Genomic DNA, 20,787 nt, shown 5'->3' on the forward strand with positions numbered 1-20,787 from the left:
TTTGTCAGTTTCCATTACACGCTCCGCGTTTCTTCAGACTGACATTGGGCACCTCCATGATTGTAAAAGGTTTTCCTTCCGCGTACGCAGTTCCAACGTCTTCCACAAGGGGTTGCTGATGTGTGTTGGGCGTATCTGTTCGGTCTAAACGACTCCAATGACTGTTAGTGCACACTAAGGACCGTGTGAAAATATATACTGTTTGTTAACTATCTTCATCGTTCGCGAAACAATTTGCCACACAACCAATCTGAACATAATTTTGAAGCAACAAGTTTCAAAATGCTCTTATGTCAGTTTCATCTCCAACGTAAATCTGAAGAACAGTTGCATTCTTCCTAACAAATAATTCTGTGGCCACATTTTTGAGTACACTAAATCACGTAAGGTTATGTTCGCCAACAAAAATTGAACCTATTTCAGGCGGAGGACGTGCTGGTGACTGTGCAGCAGGGCACTCTAAGAGGGACCACGGCCACGAGCCTCTACAACACGTCCTACACGGCCTTCCTGGGCATCCCGTATGCTCAGCCTCCAATTGGAGAGCTGCGGTTCCAGGTGAGTACCCACTGTGTGAACGACACCGTAACTTTTATTCCACAAAGTAACAAATTATGTCTACCGAAGATGTCTTTCCTAGGTTGCAGTAGAACAAATAGTGAACCCTCTTTGAGATTAAAGAGTCGGTATTGGTCTTTGATGCAGCTATTTCCGTTTCAAGAACATCACCCATCATCTGACGCATCTAAGTATGCCGCACCTTTCGGTTGACGTTCACACCTCTCTCAGGCATATTCTGAAACGACTCTCACGTGATTTTACCACGTCGGTCCGAGACGTACACTGTGTGGAAAAAAAGGTGAACACTCAGAAGGGGAGGAGGAACGACATGAACCTTCACTGTTTTAAAGAAGTCCAATTATCAAACAACCTCGTAATATGAGCCCAGTTAGCAGATTGGTGTTGCAGCCGATGTAACCTGGATGCACACACCGAATCGGATGGGAAGAGTGTCTTAAAGCTGTTGCGCCCACTCCTGAGGCAAGCCGCTCCGCAACTGTTGTAATAGTCCTTGATAACCTGGGTACTGGGTCTAGGACGGAGTTGTTGTCTGAGCTCGACCCACACATTTTCCGTTGCGGACAGATCTGGGGGCCTCGCTGGCCTCAGGAGCACCACAACATGACGCAGACAGTTCATAGCGGCCCGTAGCATGTCTGGGCACGTACTGTACTGACAAAAAATTGTACCAATATTCTGTCGCATGAAAGAAAAAACACGAATACGCACGATGTCCATGAGCCACCATAGTGCCGTCAGTGTTCACTCAATCATTAGCAGCCGCGAACTAAAGCCATTCCCTATGGCTCCCCGTATCCTGATGCCAGCAGTAACGCCACTGTTCCCCTCTAAGACGCTAGAAGATGATGATCTCTCACCTGACCGCCACCGTACTCGCTGATGATGGTTATTTGGGGTAGTGCAGAACCGTGATTCGCTGCTGCAGGAAACGTGACACCATTATTCAGCAGTTCATGCTTCCATGTCATGCTACCACTCCGAACAGTACCGTTGGTATTGTGCTGTTGACGGTAGCCTAAGCTTTGGGCAGTAAGTCCCTAGACCGACTGCTGTCGGCCAAGGATGTGAGATGACACAAAAAGTTGCAGGATGTTCCTGGATGGCAGGCGCCGGTGTTATAGGGTTACGATGTGCTCGATGATCAGACGTGGCTGACCAGAATCTTGACAACGTGTTTGTCTCCTCTAACATTCCCATGCAGTCCAATGTCGCGCAACTGACACATCTGAATAGCCTACAAATTTTGATACACCTCGATTTACCAGCTGGCCAAATGGAGACGCCGGTTAAGCTTCTCTGAAACTCTTTTTGGTGTTGATAACGCTGTCTCAAACCACTATCCTTCACAGTGTTAATACCTGACGCTGTCCAGGTTCCTTATAAACGCCATCAGCCCTAATTGCAACACTGAACACGAATAAAACTGTTGCACTCTGTAGCCATTCTACCCGTCAAAGAGAATTGCAATGACAATAATTTATACACCAGGTACGTCAACAAAGTTATTTGGAAATCTAGCCACGTCATCTGGATGCTTCACCTTTTTGTTTGTCAGATTACAATGCTGCTGCAGGACTGGTCGAACGGATCACATTTCTTATTCCGCTAGGTCGGCTGTCGTATCCCGATACGCCATCATCCAGGCGAACGGCTGCTCGAATTATGGACTGCCATTACGATCACCTGACGATTGGGACGGTCCTATAGTATGGGGAGACATTCACTTGGGCTTTCATGGAACCTGGGGCAGTAATCAAAGGCAGAATGATATTTGTGGATTACGTGTAGATTACTGCAGACCATCTGCATCCATCATTAATGAAATCTTCTCTGACAGTGATGTCATCTTCTAGCCGAGCGGTCTAGGGCACTGCAGTCTTGGACTGTCCGGCTGGTCCCGGCGGAGTTTAGAGTCCTCCTTCGGGCATGGGTGTGTGTGTTTGTCCTTAGGATGATTTAAGTTAAGCAGTGTGTAAGCTTAGGGACTGATGACCTTAGTAGTTAAGCCCCATAAGATTTCACACACATTTGAACATTTTTTGATCTCAGAATCGTGTCACTGTAGTTTGAGGAACATAGTGAATCCATGTTGATGACAAGGCTACTAAATTCACCTGATCTGAACGTAATGGAAAACATCTGGGACGCTGTCTGGCGCCAGCTTCACACCTTCATACCACTGGCCACTAGTATACCGTAATTTCGTGACATGTGCGTTCACGTATCTGGTGCCACATACCTCGGGATTAATCACATCGATGCCACGCAGAGCCGGTACTGTATTGCGTTTCACACCTGGCCCAGCACGTTATTAAGCAGGTGGTGATTATGTTTTGGCTCGTCTAGTTCGTCATAGTGAACGCCAGAGGCAGTGTCTGGTATACGGATAGAGAAGGTCTCACTCTAGCCAGGAAGTGATGGTTCACCGTTCCTGTAAGACTAAATGGATTTTGGTCTAGGCATACTAACTTGATTTTATAAACGAGTAAATTCCCTAGGATGGCCGCTGATTTCTAGCACATGTTCACACCCAATTTTGTAATGCCTTGGTAGTAAGTTCTCTCCTGTAGAATACAATGAGCAACAGAAGCCGGAAGAGACAAATGAGAACCCCTCAGTTCAGTTACTGAGGCTCAATGGCTGTACGGGCAAAATTAATAAAAATACATATATGTTCTCGGAACCGTTCGGAGCTTGCGGAATCGAGACATCAACTTGGTGTGGAGTAGACAAGTCGTGTCATTCTACGACAGAGGTGATGTTTCGGTGTGTGTCTCTAAAGATCCCGTAATTCTTCTTCACATTCACTGAGGATAGCAGTGTTATCAATGAATCTTAACATTGATATCCTTTGATCTTGAATTGTAATTCCACCATTGAACCTTTGTTTTGTTCCGGTCATTGCTTCTTCACCGTACAGATTGTACAGTAGAGGCGAAAGGTTACATCCCTGTCATCCCTATCTTATACCGCTTATAATCAGAAAACTTCGTTCCTGGTTTTCCACTCTTTTGTTCCCTCCTGACTCTTATTCATATTGTATATTACCTGTTTTTCTTTATAGCTCACCCCTAATTTTCTCAGAATTCCGAACGGCTTGCTCCATTTGACAGTGTCCAACGCTTTTCCTAGGCCGACTAATCCTATGAACATGTCTCGATTTCTCTTTAATCTCGCTTCCATTATTTACCGCTACGTCAGAAATGCGTGCCTGGTACCTTTGCCTTTCCTAATGCTAAACTGATAGTCACCTAACGCATCCTCAATTTTCTGTTTCGTTCTTCTGTATATTACTTCTCTCAGCAATTTGGATGCATGAGCTTTAAGCTGCTTGTGCGATAATTCTCGCACTTGTCTGCTCTTGCAGTCGTCGGAGTTGTATCGATGATACTTTTCCGAAAGTTTAATGGTATATCGTCAGACTCATACACTCTACATGCCAATGTGAATATTCATTCTGGTGTCTCCTCCCCCAAGGATTTTATAAATTCTGATGGAATGTTATCTTTTCCTTCTTCCTTTATCGATCAAAAGTCTTTATAATACATTTTAAATTGTGATTCTAATGCAGGCTTCCCTACCACTCCTATATCGACTCCCGTTTCTTCTTCTACCACGTCATCATACAAGCCTTCCCCTCATAGAGGCCTTCAGTGTACTCTTTCCATCTGTCCACAGTCTCCTGTGAACTTAACAGTGGAATTCTCATTGCGCTCTTAATGTTTCCACCCTTGCTTTTAATTTCACCGAAAGTTGTTTTGATTTCTCTGTATGCTGGCTCAGTTCTTCAGACAATCATTTATCTTTAGATTTCTTCACATTTTCCGTGTACCCATTTCACCTTAGTTTCCCTGCATTTCTTATTTCATTCTTAAGTAGCTTCCGTTTTTGTGTTCCTGAATTTTCTTGAACGTCTTTTTACTCCCTCCTTTCACAGATCAGCTGTAGTATTTGTTTTGTTATCCATGGATTATTCACATTTATCTTTTTATAGATGTGGGTGCGTTCCTTTTCAACTGAACTGCCTACTGAGCTATTCCCTATCGCAAAATCTATATCCTCGGAGAACTTCAAGCGTACCTTGTCATTCCTTAGTACTTACATGTCCCACTTCTTTGTTCATTGATTCTTCCTGACTAGTCTTTTAAGCTTCATTCTACTCTTCATCACTACTAAATGGTGATCTGAGTCTATGTTTGCTCCTGGTTACGCTTTACAATCCAGTACCTGATCTCGAAATTTCTGTCTGACCATGGTGTAATCCAACTGAAATCTTCCCGCCCTTCCTGCCTCTTCCAAGTATATCTCCTCCTCTTCTGATTCTTGTTCGCTGTTAATAGCCGAAATTTACTGCCGACTATAAATAGTGTTTCTCCTCTCACATTCCCAGTTCGAAGTCCATATTCGCTCGTAATCCTTTCTTCTACGCCTGCAACCGATTAGATTTTCATCTGGTTTCCTACCGAATTACCCGTTCAGTATCCTCATACGCTTTCTCTGTATCTTCATTTTCGGTTTGCAACATCCGCATATATACCTAACTATCGTTATTGGTGTTGGTTTGCTGTTGATTCTGATGAGAACAGTAACTCACTATTTGTCCTACCACCCTATTCATAACGAACCCAGCTCCCATTATGCCATTTGCTTTTGCTGTTGATATTACCCCAATTGACCACAAATTTTCGTCTTCTTCCCGCTTCTATTCATTGACCCCACTATATCTAGATTGACGCTTAGCATTTACCGTTTCAGATTTTCTAGCTTCCCAACCACGGTCAAACTTCTGACGTCCCATGCCCTGGTTCCTAGAACATTGTCCTTTCGTTGGTTCTCCGGTCTTTTTCTCATAGCTACCTCCAATTGGCAGTCAACTCCCCACTGTGACTAAGGAACCTATAAAATAAGTATGTCAAAATATCTGCTAAAAACGGATAGCTACTTCAATTTCAGAAAAGCTTAGAGTCCAAAAGTCACTTTATTGAGATATAGCTACTCATCTGAACCATGAGAGCTGAAAAACACCGAGTAGATGCTTAGTTCGCCATATAACGGCATGGACAAGCAAAAGCAAAGGAAGGACGTAGATGGCGTCGTGGATCATATATAAACATAAATGTAGACGAGAACCGACAATACCAGACAGTCTGTCCCTCAGCTCCGATGAAGCTTTTCTGGAGGTTTGCTTTGAATGACGAGCGTTTTCTGTTCATCTCCAATTGGAAAAATTTTTCTGCTACTCAAGGCTCTTTTCCAGTTACCAATGAGAATCGAGTTCTGTAACAGAATGTCCTATCATTTAGCGAAGGGAATGAAAACACGAAGCAAAAGGAAAAAGAGGTATTACTCCAGTCTAGGCAGCGAGATCACAAAAGACTACTGCACAGAGCACTTGAAGAACAAACAGAAATTAGCAGACTTAATACTATAATAACCTGACACTGTCAGTGTTGTAGAAAGCGATATTTAAGTATAGTGTTGTAGTTTTCTTTTGGAAGTCTGGAAATTAATGTCACCTGGGTAGCTCCTGGCGACACTGTCGACAGACAAGATTGCTGCTTATATTGCGTCATTTTACCACGATTATGCATCTTTCATGCCACACAGTAAAACGTTGCACAGCATAAATATATTGCGCAACAATATTAAAGGCTCACTTTTTCGATGCACAAGTTTGAAATTTGGCTCAAACGTGCCTACAACCTACCTGTAACGTAACCCTCGGATTCGGCGACTCTTGAAAAGGCAATGTGTTGACATATTCGGGAAAGTAGTCCACAGCCCAGAAGTTCGTGAGGGTCACAATGAGGATTATTGATATCAAATTGGCACCAAATTTTAGGATAATTCTGTCCAACGCGACAGTGGACTTCTCACACGGCCGGTTGGAGTGGCCGAGCGGTTCTAGGCGCTTCAGTCTGGAACCGTGGGACCGCTACGGTCGCAGGTTCGAATCCTGCCTCGGGCATGGATGTGTGTGATGTCCTTAGGTTAGTTAGGTTTAAGTAGTTCTAAGTTCTAGGGGGCTGATGACCTCAGATGTTAAGTCCCATAGTGCTAAGAGCCATTTGAACCATTTATTGCACACGACGAGGAAGTCGTTACACCCCCTCTCACCCAAACTTCACCCCTTCTTTCGACTCCTCTCCGATAGACGTCAGAATCGCTGAAGCTCTAGCGCCTGAAGGAGTCAAACTGCACCTAAATGGTGCCGAAGGGGTTATGAAACTCTCAGGTGCTAGAGCAACCGCGAAGTGAATGTGTGTCTAAGTACCTGACAATTACATTTGTAATTTGTTCAAAAAGCTGCACGGGTGCCACGAATGATGTGCCTCTGATTGGGGGACTCTTTGCCGTCTAATTCAAGCTCATGTTAATGTTGCAGCTGCCCCTACCCCTCTCCGCCCCCCCCCCCCTTGATATGGCGCAAAAGGGTGCGATAAAGGAAGGACGGAAAAACATAAAAACGCTTTTAAGCTTAGGATCACGTTCAAACGCAATAGAATAAGATCGAACCTTGTGGTTCCAACCAATATATCGGGCCATAAACTGCTGCTGCGCTACACTCCACGGACGTCAGATGACTTTTAATTGGCCTAAAACCCCATGATGTCCTTAGCGTTGGGTTGAAACGCCCGCGGGTTCGCAGAAGTGTCTAGAACGTCGATCTGTGGCTCATCGCACTGCGAACAGTCAGTGTTGACCACGAAATGTGGAGCAATCATAGCCCCAAAGGAGGGCGTGGTTTCATTGACGTCCTTTATCCCACCCCTGAGGCCTTTTCATGCTGATTCTGAGCCACCCATAACAAAATCGAGTGATTTCAATACTGGATGTCGCGATTCTGACCTACATTGCAGAGGCGTCAAAAGAAAGGGTGAAATGTGAGTAAGAGGGGCTGTGTCGACCTCCCTATAATGTGACACGTTCACAGAGACGTTGGGCAGAACTGTGCTAGTATTTAGTGTCAACATGACATCAGTAACCTACTGTACAGCTCACATGAACTGAGCTGTTGCCTCTCTCTTGCTTGAATCGACACCTTCGTGTTCGAAGTGTCTCCCAGCCTGAGAGTGAAGTCGCGAGCCTCCGTGCCTTTGCATCGTTACAGAGAATGCTTGTAGACATCTTTGAGCTAAATTTCAAACGTGTCGCAATGTCCATTTACAACAGAAAACATTTGCTGAGTTTCCAAAAAGTGATCCTTTAATTACATTCTTGCGCAGTGATATTGTAACCAAAATTTTTGAGTTTCGAATTATGAAGATGACGGTGATACAGGGACTCGAATTACTAACCCATGTAGACACTGGTTTATATTAAGTTATCTGAAGACGACCATTTAACTTTTCGAAGCTAGTAACCGCTCTATCCCTCCTTGCAATCTACGCAAATTAAAAGTTTTCCAAAAGAAGACTACAGCACTAAACAATCTGCCTAAATCAGAATCAGCAACGAAGCCAGAGATCTGAAATTATTCTTGGCTCTGTCCGATGCACTGGGGATGACTCTAACATTCGCCGAATTTAAGAATCGTCTGTAAGAAGATTATTTCCCGGTTCCATTACTTCAGAGTCAAAGCACGCGGAACATACTGGGAGTCTTGGAGACTGAGATCATTCCGACATCACGCCCCTGCTGTTTCAGGCTCCTCAACCACCACGTAACTGGGAAGGCACCCGTGATGCCACGGAGTACGGCAGCGACTGCGTGCAGAACACGGGCACCGGTTCGGAGGACTGCCTCTACCTGAACGTGTTCGTGCCTGGAGTTCCAGAGGAGGGCGCAGGGCTGCCCGTCATGTTCTGGGTGCACGGCGGGGGCTTCTATACCGGCAGCGGCTCAGACGACGAACACGGCCCAGACTTCCTCGTTTCCTATGGCGTCATACTGGTCACCATCAACTATCGCCTAGGACCGATAGGTATGTCTGTTGCACTTCCATCAGAGTGATACGACTAACTTCTCTTCTTGATTCTGAAACAGTTGTTGCTTTTTATGGAGCTACTGGAATTTTCTCTCCATACATCCATAACTCTTCCTTTTTCCATTTTAAATTCCGCCTCTCTGTAGATTTAAACGATTCTTTCTTCTTCTCTTCTTCATCGTCATTACCCTCTCTACTTCAAGTCACATTAATTTGATTTTAATGGTTAATTGCTTTGCAGTTTAATCCTGCTAGAGGTGCTCGCACGGTCGATCTTTATGTTTCAACGATTATCTGTACTGTTTCGCTAATCTATGTACCTTGGTCATACCAGTTAATATATGAAAATCAAACTGTCAAATGTTCAAGGAAAACTGGGAGTAGTTGCCCTTGACTGGAAACATTAGCAAATGGCTCAAAAGACTGTCGAACATACAGAGGCCAATGAATGACACTGTGCCACGTTTTTAGCAGTAAATGCGTTCTTGCACTGACGGGCCGCAATCTGTAGTTCTCGCATTATCCCCGATATATACAGGCTGCATCGAAAAATAAAATGCGAGAAACGCTTAGTAAATTGTGTAGGATGGCAAACATTATATTTTGCAGAGGGAACTCTTATCCGGAAATGCGTTATTCCGGGGGTGTAGGGGTTAGAAGTTTGATGGTACTGGCGTCCAAACTTCTTCACACTGTAATTCGTATTCCCACGTATTAGGAAACCCATTAGCTATCAGTGTAAATTAGACACACGGACGACATCTGTAGATGTCACGATTAGCAGAAAGATCAACTTTAGTGCAGAGCCCATTTCAACAAACTCACAAATTCATCGTTTTTGCTATGTGGGGCTTCAGATTTGTATAACGGTTCGCATTTGTTGATAGATAAGTGTTTCCCTTTTAGTTATGAATCTGCCATAGAATTACATTGTGCAATACGCAAATTACATGATAGTTTGGCCCATTTCGTTTGTTCGGTGGCTAGGTGCAAGTCCTTCTACACTTCCGGGAAACAAATTAGTGCACCTGGAGAGGTGCAAAATCGCTATGTTAATACAGTTAGCGGATTACTTGTTTGGGCAATATGTATTGCCATCATTAGATGGTAGTTACACCATGCAATGATTAAACCACTCTGTCACATTAGGCTTACGAAATATGCATAAGAAAGGGGAGACATTACCATGAAATGTATTTGTCAACTTTACTCGAAAGCCGTGGTTGCTGCAGAAGACATGTACTTAATTCAAAGACTTACTTAATCGTTTAATCAGTAACTGTTGTTTTTTAGTTAATGTTCGTATTAAATAACGAGTTAAAGAATAATGAAGCATTATGAAAAGCCATAGATAATTTCTGTGCTGAGAAATTTAATCACAAGTAACTATTCCTGAAAAAAATATAATAAAACTAAAATAAAAGAACGGCTGTCGCAATGTGTCATTTGAATATTTTTTGAAAATAATGTTTAAAAAGAAGTAAAGCATAGCCCATATGTACGTAGAAATGGTATTAATCGGTATCCACAGCATAAAAATGAAAATACAAGGCATCTTGTGTCTATTTTATGTGTAGATAGTAAAAATGAATACTAGTGACAAAACCCAATATCCAAGGTTACTAGAACTGAAGTTATAGAAGCATTGCATCGAATAAGTACTATCTGTTGATGTTACTATCTAGTTAACTGATATCACATCGTTACATCATGGGAGATTTTTGCATTCCTGAAAAGTCCATGTGAAGTACACTACAGACAACTGTCAGCAGACTGGAAAAGTCCTTGTCAGGGAATATAAGGCAAATTGTTTGAAGTTCATATGTCAAGCTGACGTCCAAGTATCAGGTGGCAAGGAATGAAGAACATTTTAAAAGAAGGGTGGCAACTCGCTGAATAGTAATGTATTCTTTCCTGTTCTTGAGCAGGTAAGAAATTGTCAGGTCCGTCTCAAAAAGAAGAACATCCTACGATCTTCGATTGCTCAATTTCCATACTCGAAACTGATGATAATGAGAAATTGGACGCATCAGATATTGTAAAAGAGTTATCGTCTCCCAGCCGATTCAAGAACTAACAAAGAGAAGGGTTTATATTGAGCATATTAGGAAAAAATTGAGAGCAATGGAAATTTTGCTGCACTTTCTGAAACTATCGACAAATGAGATGTCGGTCTAAGAGACAAATGTCGAAAATTTTAGAATTTCCACCATATTGGATTCATCATTTTCATCTTTACAATGTTATTATAACAAATTCGCAGGTAGCATGGTCAAAAATTGCGATACCAATTTTCATTGAATGAAATTCTTTTCCTCTCGTTTTTTATTCGTCACTTTCAATTAATTGAATTCATTATCACATTCTTTATTAGCAAGACAGGAAACGCACTCTTCTCTTCTTTCTTCTATCTTTCGCTTCTCTTGAAGCTCATCGAGGTTTCAAATTTCGGTCATGCTTTCGTAATTCTGAGCCATTGCGCTCAGGTGAGGAAATATGTATAAGCGTTAGAATACTGTATTTCCACAGGGAAACTGCCTTTCCGAATTTATTTCTGACGGACAGTCATCACTATTTACGTATATATAGTGAAGTACTGAATAAAAGTGTTTGAGATGTTATTCGGATTGGCTGTTAGCATTTAACGAGACCGGTAGTAATATCCCAATAAACTGATGAGTAAGGAGCCGCTTGCTTAAATATCAGCCCTGTTCCTTCAGGTTTTGTGAGTACGGGAGACGCTGTCGCACCTGGCAACGCAGGACTCAAGGACCAGCAGCTGGCGCTGACCTGGGTCCAGAACAACATAGCCAACTTCGGCGGCGACCCTCAGCAAGTGACTCTCCAAGGACAGAGTGCTGGAGGCGTGTCCGTCTCACTCCACTTCGTGTCGCCCATGTCCGCAGGTGAGCACCGTCCGGCACCACACTGCTGCTTCCGGTCAGTCTTTCGTTCTACAGACATAAGACTTCGAACAAGCACAAAAGGAATATTTTAAGAGCGGATATGGTGGTGGTGTGAATGGCTCAAAAACTGAATGGGATACATTTTGAATGTATTCCTCTACAACTCAGTATTATAAGGAAGTAATAACACACTTCTTCACAATAAGATTGGACCATGACTGTATACGATACACTTACTTCATTCCTTAATGAAATTTGTAACAAATAAAATAGCAGTTTTCCAAACTCACAGTTCACGTCATGGAGTCAGTATTACAAGAATAATCTTCTTAATGAAGTCACATAATTTCATCAAGAAAGACATCCATTATTCACAAACACATGTTTTCAAAAACTTGCCAGAGCCATTACAAGCTCAATTAGCAATATAGTTCAGTTTAAGAATATCAGAGTAAAATACAGTGAGAAACAGCACTTTTCGTGTGGTCGAGTATTGCGTTTCGCAGTTACTGGAGCTTCCTTTTCGAGATGGTCCAGTCTCATTAATGTGACGACCTAGCAAAAGCCTGAATAACTACCTTTTGCAAGTAAGTCAGAAAATTTAAATGCTTTTGTTAAAATTAGAGAAAATCGAAATTTGTGAAATTCGGTGACGGGAGGAACAGGACTTCTCTTCAGATCAGTGCAGTGTTATAAATACAGAAACAAAAAAAGAGTAATGGAGGAATAGACTGAACAATGAGTAAGAAAATAGGGATGTCGGTTGGCTACCCCCCCCTCCCCCCCCCCCCCCCCATACACACACATACACACACAAGCACGAAAGAACAAGTTTATATGCCAACTGTCTCCATTGATGATGAAGAGATTGAAGAAATGTATGATGAGATAATGAGAAATAATTCAGATAGTAAAGGAAGACGAAAAATTTATTGTGATATGGGAGTAGCATTTGATAGTAAGGAAAAGAAAGAGAAGGAAAAATAGTAGGTGAATATGGGTTGGGGCAAAGGGATAAAATAGCAAGCTACATGGTAGAATTTTGCACTGAACATAATTTAATCATCCTTTTCTCTTGGCTTAAGAAACCATGAAAGAAGAGACATGGAGACACAGAAAGTTCTCATACTGATTGTATACTGGTAAGACATTGATTTTGGAACAATATTTTAGACTGTAAGACTAATATCAGATGTGGATTCTGACCACAATTAAATGGTAATGAACTATAGATTAAATCTGTGCAAGTTAAAAAAGGCAGGAAACTAAGAAGATATCATGTGGACAAGTTGTAAGGACCATTCGTTGTTGAGAATCTCAATAGAAGAAGGAATGGATTGACTACAACAGGGGAAAGGAATACAGGAGTAGACTAACGGGTACGTTTCAGAGATGAAATGGCGAAGGAAGCAGAGGATTAAATAGGCAAAAAAGACAAGGTCCAGTAGAAATATCCAGTCATCACACGAGAAATTGAATTTCATACATGAAATGAAACAATATGAAATGCAGTAAATAAAGCAGGCGAAAGTGAATACCAACGTCTAAGAAACGAGACTGACAGCGAGTGCAAATGTCGAAGCAGGAATGACTAGGGAATGAATGTGAAGATACAGAAGCATACATCACTAGAGGAAAGGTAGATACCTCCTATGGGAAAATTAAAGAGATCTTTGGAGATAGGGGAGGCCCCCGTACGAATATCAAGGATTTAGATGGAAAACCAGTACTAAGCAAAGAAGGGAGAGCTGAATGGTCTGTACAAGGGAAACGAACTTGAAGGCAAATTATAGAAAGTGAAGAGGAAGTGCATGAAGATGAGATTAGAGATATAATACGGCGAGGAGTATCTGACAGAGAGCACCGAAGACCTAAATTGCAACAAGGTCCCTGAAGTAGAAAGCATTCAGATATTCTCGAGAGAGCCAGCCGTGACAATACTACTGAACCTAGTGTGAAAGATGTGCAAGATAGAGAAATGAAGGAATAGGCACGAAGCAATATTGACTTTCCAGCATCTCTCAGGAATTAAGTAAGAATAGGCAAACCTACATGTATAGCGTTTGTAGAGTTAGAGAAAGCTATTGACATTGTTGAATGGAGTACACTCTTTGAAAGTCTGAAGCTGTTGACAGTGTTGAATGGAGTACACTCTTTGAAAGTCTGAGGGAAATAGGGACGAAATATAAGGTGAAAAAGGCTACGTACAACCTGTGCAGAAACGGGACAGCAGTTTCGAGTGGCACGAGAGGGAAGCAGTGATTGAAAAGGAAGGGACAAAGTGTCGTGGCCTATCCCATACATTTTTCAATCTGTACACTGAGAAAACACTAAAGAGAACCAAATAAAAATTTGGAGAAAGAATTGAAGTTCACGGAGAATAAATAAAATATTTGAGGTTTGTCGATGACATTGTGATTCTGTCACAAACTGCGGAGGACCATTTGAGTGGAATGGACAATGCCTTGAAATGAGTATGTAAGATGAAGATCAGCTAAAGCAAAACAAGGGTAGTGGAATGTAATCGATTTAAACAGGCGATGCTGGGGAAATTAGATTAGGGAAAGAGACACTAAAGGTAGCAGAGGAGTTTTGCTATTTTTCAGTAAAATAACTAATGATAGCCGAAGTACAGAGGATATAAAATGTAGATTACCAATGGAAAAAAAAGCATTTCTGAAGAAGAGAAATGTCTTAAGATCGAACATAAATTTAAGTGTCTGGAAGTATTTTCTATAGGTATTTGTTTGAAGAGCAGTCTTATATGGAAGTAAGACGTGGGCGGTAAGCAGTTCAGACAAAAAGAAAATAGACGTTTCGAAATGTGGTGCTACAGAAGAACACTGAAGCATAGGTAGAGAGAAAAGCATTTTGTGGACGCATTCTGAGACATCAAGAGATCACCAATTTAGTGTTAGAGGGAATTGTGATGGATAAAAATTGTGGATGGATACTAAGAGATGAATACAGTAAGCAGGTCGCACTTAGTAGTATCTGAAGGAAAGACAGCGGGTAAAACAAAAGTAATAGCTGGCGTTCACCAAGGAAGTGTTATAGGACCTCTGCGGTTCCTGACTTACTTTAACGATTTAGGGGACAATATGAGCAGCCTTCTTAGAGTGTTTGCAGATGATGCTGTCATTTTCTGTCTTGTAAAGCTATTAGATGATCAAAACCAATTACAAACCGTTTTACACATTATACCCGTTTAGTGCGAAAAGTGTCAATTGACTGTAAACAGTAAAAAGTGAAAACTCATTCAAATGAGTAGTAAAAGACTCACTACGTCTTCTACGGGCCATTCTGAAGCCGCTTATGCAAAACAACCGCACGAAAGAACAATTCCAGTGCGTTCAAAGGGCCGTATGATCACCCGTTATATGGCGCTTGCTGGCGACGCTACTGGTGTCCATAATGTGCACCTGCACTGAATCCTAATCCTGTGCACCCCTTGTCGGCGCCAGGACATGCTCCTATTTCCACCTAACTTTCATACTTCCTTGAAGGTGTTGCATTTTGGGTGACCAGCAGTGTAAAAGTCAGAGATCTCACGGTAGGATTCAAGTGTTCGTTCCTCCCGCACGCTTTTCTAGAGTGGAACGGTAGAGAGATAGCTTTATTCGAAGAACCCTCTGCCAGGAATTTAAATGTTAGGTGGTGAGTAATCACGTAGTAGTAGTAGTAGTAGTAGTAGTAGAGGGTTTTTTGGGTGCACGACTGCAAGGTCTTCAGCGCCCGCTCAATAACAAAGGGAGACAGGAGTCAAGAAAATACTCAGAACATAAAACACAGGTAACAAGCTTTGAAAAATATGTGCCTACCCACACCGAAGCGTGGGACGAAGCAGGGTGCCAGCAGTAAAACATGGACAACACAGGAAGAAAGTGGTAGAGGGAGCTAAAACAATGTAGCAGATGGAAGTGGCTGGCTAACCGCAAGGAAAAAAGGAAGGAGTCAGCCACTCTGCAATACACTAAAACCTTCAGCCTAAAAGTTAAGGCCAGAGTCGAGACACATCACAAAACTTTAAAACCCTAGACACACACGTCTCATCGTTGGCTAAAACACAAGGCAGATCCCCATCAACTTGTGCTTCTGCCCTTGCATCACGGTATAAAATGCAGTCTGTTAAAATGTGCCGGACAGAGATGTGCACGCCACAAGCAACACAAAACGGAGGATCCTCCCGCCGTAATAAAATGCTATGTGTGAGAGGACAGTGCCCGATCCGAGGACGTGTGAGGGCCACCTCTTCCCGCCTGAGCAACCGGCAGGAGGAACGCCACGGCCGAGTTGTGGACTTCACCAACTGCAGTTTATTGGTCGTCACCGCCAGCCATTCTTCCTCCCACAACTCCATGCACTTCCTGTGGAGTGAAGAGATGACAGACTGCAAGGGAATAGGACACTGGACCACATCCTGCTCTCTGCAGGCCTCGTTGGCAGCCCGATCGGCCTGTTGATTGCCCCGTATTCCTACATGACCAGGCACCCAGCAGAAGGATACCTCCTTACCCCGCCGTTGGAGCACGTACAGTTGGTCATATATCAACTGGACCATCTCCACAGTTGGGAACAGATTCTGCAGTGATTGTAAGGCACTAAGAGAATCGGAGCAGAGAAGAAATCGATCGCCACGAACACGATTCATCTGCTCCAATGCCTTCAGGATCGCGTGGAGCTCAGCTGCGAAAACAGTATATTTATCAGGGAGGCGAAGCCGGTTAACATGATCAGGGAACACCACAGAACAGCCAAGGAAATTCTCCTGTTTGGAGCCATCAGTAATCACGTAGACGTAGATGTAGATATGTAGGGTGATGTAGCAGTTACCTTCGCCAACGTAGGCTTGTTTTTACTATCAAACCGTCATTAACTGCGAGTCACTTTTCGTATTATTTTTTCTTTCTCCTCCCGCATGCTTCTTCTGCCAGCTGACTGAATCACCTTACAACATTTCAATAATTCCGACACCTCTCGTTAACTCTAAGAGCAAAATGAGGTTGTATCGTAGATCCTTCCATTCGTGGGCCACTGTAGTGCCTGTACCAACATACTCGCTTACGTTAACAGCACCAACTATCTGAACAATAAATTCACCCTATCAACAGATCCTACCGAATATAGTCCACTTACGCAATATTTACGTCAGTGCTGCAGTATACCATTCATTTATCCTAGACTAATTCCCAACAGCCTGATCCAGCTCTGACCACCGTCGCCCATACTTCCCAACATCCAACAACCAAATTTACTCCGCAGGTATAGTACCTAGTTCCTACACTGTCCTATTATGCACCCTTCATCACAGTGTACTTCCCTTCTAGGCTTACCACATTTCTCCTGAGCGTATCATCACACATACACTATGTGATCAAGAGTATCCGGACACCCGCAAAGACATACGTTTTTAATATTAGGCGCATTGTGCTGCCTCCTACTGCTAGGTACTCCATATCAGCTACCTCAGTAGTCATTAAACATCGTGATAGAACAGGGCGCTCCGCAGAACACACGGACTTCGAACGTGGTCAGGTGATTTTTGTGTCACTTGTGTCATCCGTCTGTACGCGAAATTTCTACACTCCAAACATCGCTAGGTCGACTGTTTCCGATGTGATAGTGAAGTGGAAACGTGAAGGGACACGTACAGCACAAAAGCGTACAGGCTGACCTCGTCTATTGACTCAAAGAGACCGCCGACATTTGAAGAGGGTCGTAATGTGTAATAGGCAGACATCTATTCACACCGTCACACAGGATTCCACACTGCCTCAGGATCCACTGTAAGTACTATGACCGTTAGGCGGGAGGTGAGAAAACTTGGATTTCAGCGTCGAGCGGCTGCTCATAAGCCACACATAACGCCGGTAAATGCCAAACAACGCTTCGCTTGGAGTAAGGAGCGTAAACACTGGACGATTGAAAAGTGGAAAAAGTTGTGTGGAGTGACAAATCATGGTACACAATGTGGCGATCCGATGGCAAGGTCTGCGTATGGCGAATGCCCGATGAACATCATCTGCCAGCGTGTGTACTCCCAACAGCAAAATTTGGAGACGGTGTTGTTATGGTGTGGTCGTGTTTTTCATGGAGGGGGCTTGCAACCCTTGTTGTTTTTAGTGGCACTATCACAGCACAGGCCTACACTGTTTTGAGCACCTTATTGCTTCCACTGTTCAAGAGCAATTCGGGGATGGCGATTGCATCTTTCGAGCACTTTTTCATAATACACGGCCTGTGGCGTTGTGGTTACACGACAGTAACATCCTTGTAATGGACTGGTCTGCATAGAGTCCTGACTTGAATCCTATAGAACACCCTTGGGATGTTTTGGAAAGGCGATTTCGTGCCAGGCCTCACTAGCCGACATCGATACCTCTCCTCAGTGCAGCACTCCGTGAAGAATGGGCTGCCATTTCCCACGCAACCTTCCAGCACCTGATAGAACGTAAGCCTGCGAGAGTGGAAGCTGTCATCAAGGCTAAGGATGGGCCACCACCATATTGAATTCCGGCATTACCGATGGAGGGCGCCACGAGCTTGTAAGTCATTTTCAGCCAGGTATCTCGATACTTTTGATCACATAGGTAACAATAACCATCGCTCAGTAGCCAAATGCAGCTGCATCCTTCATTGCAGTAGCCATATAATCGACTCCTATATTTCATAAATACCTGCAATAAATATAAATATTTTATAAAACTCATGTCCTAAATTCTACTAGCCTGATGAGCATAAATGTGGTCGTACCTGACTGCCCCTTATTCCACATAAGAGGAAGGGAATAGAAAGGTCAACAGTGAAAACAGATCCACTTTTGTTCACATGCATACTGCTTGCGTCCACAGGCTTGTTCTCACGACTCATCATTGAGAGCGGCAACTTCATCGCCCGGCCTCCACTGCCGGCGGCAGTGGCGCGGCAGCATGCGTTCCGCCTGGGCGCCCTCCTCGGCTTTGACACGGACGACTCGGAGCAGCTCATCACCTTCCTGCGGTCCGTGAACGCTACAGACCTACTGGTGGACAATTCACTCATCCTGACAGAGGAGGTGCGTGAAATCTCGCATTGTAATGGTTCACAAGATTTGGTTTGTAGCTTTTCATAAACATCTAGATTTTGGAAAATTATCTGCCTTTATACCTTACCGCTTGTTTAAAGCCCTATTCCCAGTACAGACAGCTGAGAATGTACACTAAACAAAGGCGTTCTGCCAAGCCCGTGTACCAGGATCTTGTGTTTCCCCAAAGATTACTTGATAGTACGCAAATAAATGAATGCTTAGAATCTTCTCACGTCCTGCTTTAAAACCATAGTGCTCATCCACCCTTTCTCATAGGATGCTGTCAGCATAAATATAAAACAATGAAAGGTGGCATACTGCAGCCCTGACGTAGGTCCTTTCTCACATTTACTGCTTTACTCACTTCTTTGTTGGTTTCTTTGATTATTTTTATACGATTGTACAGACTATTAAGAACTTTAAGTAACTGTCTGGGGTAGCTCGTTTTACCAGCCCCTCATATCCATCATTCCTCAGAACCCCCTTCTCTTCATGGTGTGTAAACACGAGACGCGTTTCCGGTTTGAATTCTCTATGTTTTTCAGTAAGTTTATTCACTACAAATATTTTATCAACACGTGAGTTGCCTGGCCTATATACTCATATTGTTCCTCAAGCAGTAACATCTTTATAATCGCTGTTGTTCTTTCATTTATTGATTTTGTATAGATTTTGTAGCCGGTTGTCATAATATCGAATTCTTAAAAACTGAGATAACTATCATTATCGTCCAGTCTGCAGTATTTGTTGTTGTTCTCAACACAAATCGTACAAATGAAGCAACGGATGTTCCACCATGCTCAGAAGTTTCTCATTTATCTTATCTATCTAGACAGCTTTCCTATTCCTATTCGTTTACAGACTTTATTTTAATTCTTCCTTTGATATTAAGCTAACACTTAAATTTTCTTGTGAAAAATCTCTCACTAGTTATGTTTCGTCATGTCATTACTTTTTATACTACTTAATACGATCCTTTTCTTTATAATTTTCAGTCTAACGACGTCTCATTTCGTTTTGCTTAGGTCTTTAATCATCCTAAATGCTACTAATTGATGTCCTTTTTCCTGTTAAGGGTATTCGTTATTTTCAGCTGAATAAAATTTGCCAAATCTCACAGCTCTCCTAATTTGTCGGTCTCACAAGGTACCCCAAAGTTTTTAACTACGTTTGGTATTGGTATATTGCCAACTACAGCATTTAAATGTCCTCTCGTAATAAGGCAGTCATTATTGTTCAGTTCATACAGCTGTTTCTCAATAGTCTCATAGAATATTCCAGATTGTTCGTTCCTTCCACTGGTGTGTGTACTGAAAAGAACTCCAGTTTAAATATAGATGTCTCTCTCCATTCATTAATGTAATTGTAGGACACCAATTTTTCCTTGGATTTAGTATCTGTCAGAAGTGCCACAAACGCCTGTTCTATAGTCTACATATACACCCTGCTGTGTATTATAAGATTCCTAGATTTTAAGTCCCGTTAAACTTCTTTTTTCTTTCTGTTATGGCAGCAATATTTATTCTCCTTTGTCCTAGTATTTGTATTAACTCATTACCTTTTCTTCTAGCAAGTACATTCCAGGTACTGAAATTCAATTTGTTATTAAACATAATATTTTTCCTCATATACACATGTGATCAAAAGGATCCGGACACCTGGCTGAAAATGACTGACAAGTTCGTGGCGCCCTCCATCGGTAGTTATCGAATTCAGTATGGTGCTGGCCCACCCTTTGCCTTGATGACAGCTTCCACTCTTGCAGGCATACGTTCAGTCACGTGCTGGAAGGATTTTTGGGGAATGGCAGCCCGTTCTACACGGAGTGCTGCACTGAGGAGAGGTATCGATGTCGGACGGTGTGGCCTGGCACGAAGTCGGCGTTCCAAAACATCCCAAAGGTGCCCTATAGGATTCAGGTCAGGACTCTTTGCAAGCCAGCCCATTACAGGGATATTATCGTCGTGTACCCACTCCACCACAGACCGTGTATTATGAACAGGTGCTCGAGCGTGCTGAAACATGCAATCGCCATCCCCGAACTGCTATTCAGCAGTGGAAACGAGAAGGTGCTTAAAACATAAATCTAGGCCTGTGCTGTGATAGTGCCACGCAAAACAACAAGGCGTGCAAACACCCTCCACGAAAAACACGACTACACCATAACAACATCGCCTCCGAATTTTACTATTGGCACTACACACGCGGGCAGATGACGTTCGTCGGGCATTCGCCATACCCTCACCGTGCCATCCGATCGCCACATTGTGTGCCGTGATTCGTCACATCACACAACCTTTCTCCAC

The 20,787-nt window shown here is 42.9% G+C and overlaps 1 protein-coding gene across 1 annotated transcript in view; it reads left to right on the forward strand.

The window, feature by feature from the left end:
• LOC124788812 (cholinesterase-like) overlaps positions 1–20,787 on the forward strand; it is an 83,229-nt gene that overhangs the window by 10,919 nt on the left and 51,523 nt on the right. The window contains exons 2-5 of the mRNA XM_047256093.1: positions 424–558; positions 8,230–8,506; positions 11,230–11,415; positions 18,267–18,469. Of these exons, the coding sequence (XP_047112049.1) occupies positions 424–558; positions 8,230–8,506; positions 11,230–11,415; positions 18,267–18,469 (801 nt within the window). The remainder of the gene's footprint in view (positions 1–423; positions 559–8,229; positions 8,507–11,229; positions 11,416–18,266; positions 18,470–20,787) is intronic.

This window comes from Schistocerca piceifrons, chromosome 3, assembly GCF_021461385.2.
Source record: "Schistocerca piceifrons isolate TAMUIC-IGC-003096 chromosome 3, iqSchPice1.1, whole genome shotgun sequence".
Taxonomy (NCBI): Eukaryota; Metazoa; Arthropoda; class Insecta; order Orthoptera; family Acrididae; genus Schistocerca; species Schistocerca piceifrons.